At 28.0% G+C, this 10837-nt stretch overlaps 1 protein-coding gene across 2 annotated transcripts in view; it reads left to right on the top strand.

Annotated features, from left to right (window-relative positions):
• Positions 1-2977: 2977 nt before the first annotated feature.
• LOC108561012 (diacylglycerol kinase 1) overlaps positions 2978-10837 on the top strand; it is a gene marked incomplete at its 5' end in the record, with an annotated part of 77523 nt that continues 69663 nt past the window's right edge. For both annotated transcript variants that reach the window (XM_017918773.1, XM_017918772.1), the window contains 1 exon segment: positions 2978-3114. In XM_017918773.1, coding sequence (XP_017774262.1) covers positions 3000-3114 — 115 coding nt within the window.

The raw sequence follows: 10837 nt of genomic DNA, 5'->3' as shown, positions 1-10837 counted from the left end.
GTCACGGACTCACGCCCTAGCCGGCTGAAGATTGTTATATCTTGTGTTTTTTTTATGTACACGAGTGTTTCGTGTTACAATTCTTTACACATCGTTAAAAAATATGTATTGAATATTCATTAACTACATATTAGCCTACCATTATTTAAATCGGAACAGCTTTTGACATTTAATAAATCAAACTTAAAGTTTTTGAATAAAAATACTAGCACCTTTATTTAAGGACATTGGTATTTTTTGAAAAAGAAAATCCAGATACAAGTAATAAATTATAAAATATTGAAAATAACCAAACCAAGATTTCTTTCAATTTCGTGCACGAGTCGAAGCTTATTTTAAAAAATATTTTTCCCTAAATTTAAATATAGACCGAATGCACATATTTCGGACGCAATTTTTCTTTCACTTCCGATAATAAATCTAATAGAATGTTTCCCAGAATTTATGTATGGGTAACTTTTTCAATATTCCATTTTTTTTTTCTTCTTCTTTTTCTTTGCTTCAAGTCCCTGCGACTCGCATTTTATTAGTCCACTCAACTTTATTTTTGATAAATGGTTCGTTTGAATGCGGTTCCCTCAGGAATTCACGAAGCTCAACGAAGATTACATATTATTTTCTAAACTCTTCGTTTCAAAAATAAAAAGTAAACCTGCTTAAGCCAATAACGGATAACTTTCGATTTAATAGAATAAATTGATGTCACCTGTCCGAACCAATGAGATCAGTAATTGGAAATAGATTGAAAATCAATAAATGCGTATATACTATGCGTGTCATGACACTTTAATGAATTTCAGAATACCACAATTTCATGTTTTGTAGTATAGTTGGTACTCATTGATTAACATGGAGTTCGATAGCAGCTACAAATTTTGTACCGACTTAAATAAAGTGAAAAATATATAAATATTATAGTGAAATAATAATATTTAGTAATTAACAATTGGGGAATAATTATTCGTATATCCCAGTACACAACATGTATGTTTCATATTAGTATTAGTATTTGTATGTACTAGGGTTTGTAGGCTTTTAAAACCCGGTTTCTGAGAACTGGTTTTTAGACAAAATTTATGTAATTCCAACTAAAAAACAGTTTTTGATCCTAGTCTAAAAATATAAAAATTAAAGAAATATTTTAATTATTTGATTAAAAACGTAAAAATGTTGATAAAAAATCTGTTACGTGAATTGAAAAAAAAAATGAAAACTGAAATTAGTTCTAAGGTGTTTGTTTAGTAAGTAGTTAGTTAATTACTAGCTTCAAAAAGTGAGACAAATATTATCAAGATTGTATCCAAATTATTAAATAGATGACTGCGATGATGACTACGAAGAAAATCGACTAAGAAGAAAATCGTTTTTATTTTAAGCCGGTTTTCGTATAAACCCTAGTATATGCGAAGCATATTATACGAGTAGCTACAAATATTTGATTTTTTGTGTTTTTTTTATGTATTTCGATGATAGTTGTGTATGCAATGTATTGTAACCAAAGTAAATAAATTTATGTCAAAGTATATACTAACCAGCTAATCAATGGTGAATATTCCATTCAAATACAGCAACAACTATGTCTTATATAAAACGTAAACTATATGCAGCATTAAGCCAGAGCATCATGACCAAACTCTTTTTTTCTATTTGTTGTCTTTCGTCGTGGGTTATTGTAGAATAACGGTAACAAGGAAACGCACTGCTCATATAAACACGTCAATTGTAATGGCTTTTGGCTTCATGCCAAACCAATTCTGAGACAGATCTGAGACTTGAACAATCTAAAGGTGAACGCGTTTTATGCATCCGATAAAAAAAACGTATTCGCTCAAAATATTTGTTTATTTATGGAACAATATTGTTCTTGCCTTCCGTTTTGCATGCCAGAAGGCCTCTAAATATTATACGTTTAAAGCAAACAAACTTTCAAAGCGCGTACCCAAATTTACCGCACAAATTGTAATTCTGTACAGGATTACATTTTTATTTTATTTTTTTTTTGCAAGCCACGGTGGACTGCATCAAAATATATATATATTTCGCAGCCAAAACATTACATCCCAAAGGACACGCACAATTCCACGGTTTTACAAAAAAAAAAACGTTTCATCAGCTTTTTGGGTATTTTTAATACACAAAATGTATGCTTTATAATTAGAATTGATATTATAAGTAACATTTTTTCAGATTTGCAACTTCTCACGATAAAAGCAAATATAGTTTGCAATTAAAATACAGTCAATTCCGCTTAATTGGGACTCCAGTTTATCGAGACAGGGACAAAACCTAAAGAACGGAAACAAAACTAAGAAAATTTACACATTTACTCCGTTTAATCGGGACATTAATCGTGTGTGAATCCTCGTGGTGCTGAATCGACTGTATTCTTTAACAAGTTTAAAAAAAAAATACAAAAATATTATAACAGATTTAAGTTAAGTTGAATGTAATGAATTGAATCGTTAATTTTTTCATATTCCTGTTTATTTCTTGCAAATAAATATTGTATCTTTCTAAATTGTTATGACACATTTTGAATATATAATTAAATAAGATAAATCTAAACAGTTTAGTTACTCCTTCAAATTAATTTGCTTCATTATAAATAATTGTAACAAATGTCAATTATATAATATAATTGTTTGAGATGAAAGTAGACAAGTAACAAATGATATATGTTTCATTCTTCGGATTAAGTGATTAAAAGCATCTGAAAGCAGTTTTAAATATTTATTAGGAGCTTTATTTATCATCGTCGTCTGTGTCGTTTCATTTTTTTGTTTTATTTTCTGCTTCGCCATTTCTACATTTAGCCGATTTAATTAAATTCCGAACGTGAAGCGAATCCAATAATCCCTTTTCAAGAGGAGTAGAACACAAAAAAAGTTTTCAATTTATATAAATATGCAAGTCGATGATGATCGATATCGAATGTAATATATATATAACCATTCTATTCTTGTTTTTATTTTTGCAGGTGAAAGTGGAGGCGGCTTGAAATGAGTAGGAACGAAGGAGGCGGTGGGGGCGGCGGCAGCGTCCTCATAGACATGGCTCTGCAGTGGGAGAAACTTTCGCCGGCCGAATTTCAGCAACTCCAGGACTTGGCTTCGTGTAAGTTGAATTTAAACTTTCAAATAGTTTACACCTGATAGTGCCTTCGCTTCTTCAAGCCAACTAACTTTCACGACTTGCGTGACGTATCTTAGACGTATCTTCAGCTTCTCCTGTCTACAAACATTAATCACAGCATTCTTTGTAAACGTCCCTTTTTATTTTATTTTTTTGTTGCCAAGTTAACGTCAAATTGATGGAATAATTGTAAAAAAAACATGATTAGCTTATTATTTGTTTAAAAATATTTGAATTTTTGAATTATTATAACATTAAATTGTTTATGAATGAATTAAACTAATTTAATGGTGTATCACACAATACCTGTCAAGTAAAATATAATTAATTCTGTAATATTATTTAGAGATCTGAAATTTTGAATAAATATTGTTCTCTATATAAAAAAAAATGATAGAAAATAATTGTGCAAATTTTATATAAACAATAACCAAAGTTGATTTAACATTTAACGATTAATTTTAAGATTTCTATTTCCTTATATTTTTCAATTTAATGTTAATAAATTTCTACTTCATTTTATTAAATATTTTCCCATTAATTACGTTGCTGAATATACAAAAAATCATTCTTAAGAATTGAATGTTTTCAGAGATAAACATATTTTAAATCGAAAAGATTTTCGATATTTCGAAAATGTATTGCATTTAAAAAAAGATAATATTAAGGCGGAAACATTCAAACTGTATATGGACCACTTGAAATAAATAATTTAGATGTTGAATCTTGGATTATAAACCCATTTGAACAGCCGATATTAATTTCTCCTTGCAAGAAGAATTTATTGAACTAAATGAGAATTTGTAATATAAAATCAATTGTCAAACATGTGGATTTGTCACTTTTTTTAATTGCAAATATATTCGTATACAAAAAACAAAGATATATTAAATATATCAGAGAGCGGTGATTTAAAATTAATAATTATAATATATAAGTCAAACGAAATTGCATTTTTGGTGAATTCTCAAATTTTATAATTTTCGAAAAGTTGGATAAAAAGTAATTTCTTTAGTTTATTTTATATACAGTATCAATTATTAAATATATATAATAATTACTATCTGTATCATGTATTATAAAATTGAACATACAAAAGAAATAAAACTTAATTAAAATTAAAAATCGATTATTTTATTGTTAAAAATGAAAACAAAATACAATTTAGGAATATTCTCAGTAAATCAGTCAATATAGTTTTAGTACCGAAAAACTTCTTTTCACCCTAACTAGCTGGTATTATTTATGCAAGATTTTCTCCAATCAATATTTTAACACATCCAGTATTCTTTGGTTCTCTAATAGGATTCAAGTTAAAAATTTGATGTGACAAAGTCAAATGAACCGAATTATTATTGCAAATCCTTTGCAGATTCCCAAAATAATTTCTCAATTATTATTATAAAAAAAACTATTCTTTTTTTAAGTACATTTCAAAATTTAATTTAATTAATTTCACATGGCAATCTACATTGTGCCTGAGCTCTGCGCTTCTATGTCTTTCTTCCCTTTCTCTCTCCATCCTCCGCTCATCCTTTTCTTCCCTATCTATCTTCAACTGTAGTTTAAAGTTTGTGCCAGAGGAATACTGTAAGAAAATAATTTCAATCCGCAATTTCGCTGTATTCTCATGGAAATAATATTTATAGTGATAGTTAGCGAAAGAGATTACATGATAAAATTTAAAATAATAGCACTGCATTGAAGGAGCCACGAGCTGTGCGAGTTGAATAACTTTACATAACTGTTGGATAGGTTTAGCAGTGCCGCGGAGTTATCCCACTTTTTCCTCCGCGAAGAGATTTATCTTATCACTCCACGATTCTGTTGTTCTCCACAGTGCAATAAAAGCGGAAGAGAAGGGCCGGAAAAGGTGATTCTTTTAGTCTCTCCGATACTACTGACACCAACTCTCTCCTCCCGATCCCAACGCTGCACTTCATATATTTTTTTTGTTTTACGCCCATCCCAGAATAATTTTATCGTCGAGAAATGCCTTCGCGTGTTTGCCTTTAATTCGCGAAGATCTCCACTCGGAATATTTCGATGCTGAAACACTCAGCTTAATGGAAATGGCATCACTTTGCCTTTGTTGAATCGAGGGCTTCGTTCTATCTCTATCTATATGAGCTTGTCTTTGTCCCTTTTAAAGCGCATACAGAAGGGCCTATCTTCCGGAAACTTTACTGTTTCTACATATTGATCATACACCTCCACGTGCCACGTACACAAAATGCACAACAGTACGTGCATTTATTATCGCTTATTCGTTTCCACGAGATTACAGCACGTTACTTGTACAATGTTTGGCATTTGTTTATCGTGTTTTTGAGCACCCTTTAGATTATTCTCATTCAACTGAAATACCTTTAAGAATATTTGTAAAAAGTACTTTTATAAATAATATTTATTTTAATTTAACATTGCAGAATATACGCGGGATACAAATGTATCACAAGGTTCTTAAAAGTGCGATTGAACACGTACCTGTAATCTTCATTGTCAATTTGTTGCTGTGAAAGAGACTTCAGATTGAATTAATTCCAAAACAAATAAGAATGAAATATTATATTCCGCATCGAACATCATCTCATTCGAGTAATGAAAATAATGCGTTAGAACTGAAAATATTGGAAATGGACCCTCCTAGAAAAGAGGACAGAAGAATAAGAAACTTTCGTACAGTTTGTAATAAATGGATCTGAAAAGATCATCAGGAGAAAATGTATTTTTTTTTGTTTTAGGTGTGAAAACAAAGACTCTCGAATATATCGTTCTACTTTATGTTTTTATAAAGTAAAGACATTAAAAAAATATTGTAGTTCTTATTACCTCAAATTGTGCTACTATTTCATCACATTTTTTTAAGTAATGTATTTCCTTTTTTGCATATATATAATTAACTGTTATATCATTCAACTCTTAAATATGCAGTTGTTTTGAAATTTAATATTTATAATAAACAATAATGAAATTGGTCATAGGTCATTCTACCCTAATATTTTAAATTTTGTGTTGAAATCTATGTAATGAATGAATGTCAAAAGTGTTTCCTAAATGGATTTAATCAAATATCTTTGATTGAACATGTTAAATGATTTTTATATTTTAATAAAATTACAACGAATAGTTATAATTAAGAATTTGTATTCCTATGTTAACTAGAAACATTTGTGTATTAATACATATCACTATCCTATGCTACAAAACAGTGTTTAACATCAACATATTGAAAATATTTTAGTTTCAACAATAAGAATTTAAAGGTTTAAATATTGATATTTTATTTATCAGAAATTTATTTGATTTTTTTTAATGAATCTGCACTGATCGAAGCCGCACTATGCGAGGTACTGCTGAATAAAAATATTTTTTGTATATACTTTTTTATGTTTAGTGTAATTAGTTCAATAAAAATTATAATTCTTGAAATCAAAATTATAATTTTGTTTATAGCGTGAACAAATGATCAAAACTATTGCGGCACGAAAGTGAATAATCAACATATCAATCTTAGTTGGTGGATAATAAAGTAAACTATGGTAATAAAGTAAACTATATTGTTCTCTACATAATTTTGCCAATTCCCATGCAATTTCTGGTTTATTATTCCAGTTGCCATGGAGATAATCCGAGACTTGCACTATCGATTGGACGCACGTGCATTCGGCATAAGTTTTAATTATTGCATCGGTTCAAAATTGATACGATATGAACAAAAAAAATACATACACAACGCATAATCAAGATGTATCAATTTCAATATTATTATAAAAGTTTAACATTTTAAATAATAATAAAATTTTATTTTATTAATAAAATTTCAAAAAAGTGTAGATATAAATTGAGATACAATAAATATTTTGACCAATAAATTATTATTATTAATAGATTATTATTGAAAATATAATACTAATATTATTATTGTGTTTAATATTTTACACAATTTTATAGCTTGGAACTGAAATTATTGCATCGATCATTAACAGCGCATAACATAATTTATATAATGCTTTACGTTCGAATTAAACCAGGCCATTAACAATCGGTTTAATTACTTAGATTTAATGTCCAGTGCAACGAGTATTAATGGATCTAAAATGCTTTATTAATAATTAATTTCTTCAAACTCATTCACAATTTGTATTTCTACATAGATTTTCAGAAAATATCATAAAATATTAATTAATATTTCAAGAAATACACTATTACGTAAGCTTTTCGTTCTTCTGTGTTTGTAAGTAGAAACTGTGTCAGAAGTAACTTACGAGATATCGAGTTCGACGTAAATGGCTTTTGCGGGTTTTCCATAAATAACTTCCGTTCTTGGAAAATTGGTGCAGAAATTATGAATTATGAGAGCTGGATGAAACCATGCATCATTTATTGCGTAATAGCCGAGAGACCTTTACTTACAAAAATATTCAGATGGTCTTTGTCTTTGTCAAATGCCTTCTATTTGAAACTATTACAATTATTAGTCAAAAATTGTTCGAATCTCTCAATTTTAATCAATATTTTTTTATGAATAATATTCATTGATATATTGTATTGAAAATTAGTTTTATTAATTAGTTTTGAAAATTCAATCAAATCAATTAATATATTTTTTACATATTAATCCTTATAAGTTGTTTTAAACTTAGATAATTCCTTAAAAAAACAAAGATATGTGTTCTAAGTCCACTTTTGGAAACTTTAACAATTCTTCTTCTTTATCAATTTCCAGAATTATTATTGTATAAGAAAGGTTTATAGTGCTGAAAACATCATATGATTGCAATAGATTGCCAATATTTTTAAATTAATTCAAACGCAAACCCTTAAATATGAAAACAAAATTAATGCAAGGTAAAATATAAATCAAAGTAATTATATTCATTTCAGTACAAAAATAACTTGCCTACATTTGATTATAATGGAAGTAAGATTGGCAAAGAATCAAGATTCTAAAACCGATGTAATTTTTCTTCATTTTCCCCCTGTAAGAATGCATTTTAATATTCACTTCTGAATACGAGGATCGTAAAATATCGTTTTATAGAGGCATTTGCGATGTAATTTTTTCGCTGCCTTTCATTATTTTCATGCAATAATAAAACGCGTAATGAGTAATAAACCACTAAAAATAGAAGGCACAACAAACGGCGGCGCGCCTATTCTCTTCGTCGTATTCATTCTTTCGCAATTCTATGCGTGTCGACTCTTCCAGCACTTTTTCCATCTCGCTATTTTTTTCAACCTTTTTTCCTCTCTCCGTAGCATGCAATTACATTTAAATGCTAACAATGCGCAGAAGAACGTATTACTAAAGTAAATTTAATTTGTCGGGACTCGCACGTCTCTCGCGGTGTTCATTTGTCTCATATTTCACGGTATTACGTGGGTAATTTTGTCAAGTACAAAACGCAAAACACTATATATATTTTCTCATTTAATTTTTGCATATTACACATGATATAACAGATACAGAGGAACCACGGATGTCGAACATAGTCTTTAATAACGAGATTTTCGGAAACAGAATCGTTCGAAAACTATTTTTTTTATAGGAATTTATGTAAAATGGATATAATCTATTGATTGTAATCTATGACTACTATTTATTTAAACCTTTAACATATAAATTCTTACAATAGTAATAGTTGGAACAATTTATATGTACATATTTTATAATAGTTACAAAATGTATTAGTTCTTTTAATCGAAGTTTTGCTTTCATATGATAGTATTTTGTGTTGTATGAGTATTGCTATAAACATTAATATTTGTATTATTAATTTCTTACGTCTTTCCAAATTGTTTGAAGTATTTGCAGTTTATGAAAGTAACAGAACATTTGTTTATTAAAGAAATATTACTTTTAAGATAAAAAATAAAAAGCAATGTAGACAATGCAATGTAGAATTTTATGACATTAAATATCAAAAATACATTTTTCGCGAAATATTGGACGTAGACTGTTGCTGCAAATCTATTACATAAACTCAAATATAAATTCATTTTCTAGTCGCAACCTATCAAAGATCACGTCCCACCGTTTTGGAAACGCCGGTCTATGGTATCTCTAGCATTACAGAATATTTAGTTTACATTGATATATGTTAATACAGTTGATTCCGCTTAATTAATTGGGACACAGGTTAATTGAGATAGCCGCATATTAGGGACAAATCCTAAAGAACGGAAACAACAAATGGAAATGGAACTTCGGATAATTAATATTTTTAAGTTATTGTACCGTCTAAATTAATTTTTATTTAAATTACAATTGTCAATTACTATTTAGTTAGTTATATGTATTTGGTTTCCAATGGGAGATCATTCCGCTCACCGCCTCGTTTATTTTGTTTTTCTGTTTTTATTTTTATCTACTCATTGCCAAAAATGGCAGGTTGTGAATAAAATAAAGGTTACAAAAAAAATGCGTTTTAAAAGCTATTTATTAATATTAAGTTATACTTCGCTACTTAGATAAATATTTTCCCAATATCACTTAACGTTCATAACAAAATATTTAGTAATCTTAAATTACGAAAATATGTTAGGATATAGAAATTCTGTTTCGAAATAGAAGAACTTTCCTTTTGAATGTTTGTGAAATTTAATCGAATTTGTGTAGAAAACGCAAACGATAACATTACTTATAGGGGTTCCGTTACCGGTATACGATTAACCGTTTAACCAGTTTTACCGGTGAATATGATTACCGAAATAACCAGCACATTTTGACAAGAAGTGCAGGTATATTCTGTAATTCAAAAAATTATTATATTAAAATTTTGTTTTCAGTATGTATTCATTAATATTATTAACAAAATAATATTTACATAAATTCTAAATATAAAATTGAATGTAGAAACCTTTAAATGTTTGTATATTATTAATACCGATGTTACACATATATTTATTGTTGATGAATTGCTACTCAAAGCAGAGAATTAAAATCAGAATTAATTTTAGGTATTCAAGAACGATGCACAAACTTTTAGGATGTTGTTCAATTTTTACACAATTCTCTAGCATCAAGAGGATGATTATAATTTGTTTAATTTTATTACCAAAACTATTGTATCTCTGTGAACAACTATACATAAGACGAGATGGGCGCGAAACTGTCTCAAATGAATCATTTTAAGATGATATAGCTGTCGTTGAAGCAACACAACTAACAATAAAAGAGAGATTGTATTTGTCCATTAAGCAAAATTAAGACAAAATAAATAAATAAATTTCCAGCATAATACATTAAAATAATTATTGTTTGTTAATGAAATAAGATTTATTAAAACTTAATAGGTTATTTTTAATTACCCTTTTGTAGTAAAAGAAAATCTCGTGAATTTTGGATGATACATTTCCTTATTTATAATGTATTTGTGGGTATTATGGTTTATACATTTATTTATTTTTTCATTATTTATTTTTTATTTATAATAAGTAAATATATGTGGCATGTTAACGTATATACAACTAAAAACTTATTTTATTATACAATCTATAATGAAAGTTAAGTACTCTTATGTCTTTTTATTCTGCGGCAGTTTTATTGTTATTTAATGACTAAAGTGTTTTGGTGATTTAAATAGGTTGAATTTTTCACAAATTTGTCAAATTAGTATAATCATGATCATTATTTCATTATCCAATATGAATTAGTCAAAATATTATAGAATACATTATATTTTCATTATAATATATCCAA

The sequence above is a fragment of the Nicrophorus vespilloides genome, unplaced genomic scaffold (genome assembly GCF_001412225.1).
Source record: "Nicrophorus vespilloides isolate i.1.1-1 unplaced genomic scaffold, Nicve_v1.0, whole genome shotgun sequence".
NCBI classification, from domain to species: Eukaryota; Metazoa; Arthropoda; class Insecta; order Coleoptera; family Silphidae; genus Nicrophorus; species Nicrophorus vespilloides.
Note: the sequence above shows the minus strand (reverse complement) of the source record. Positions and strands in the feature narration are given on the sequence as shown.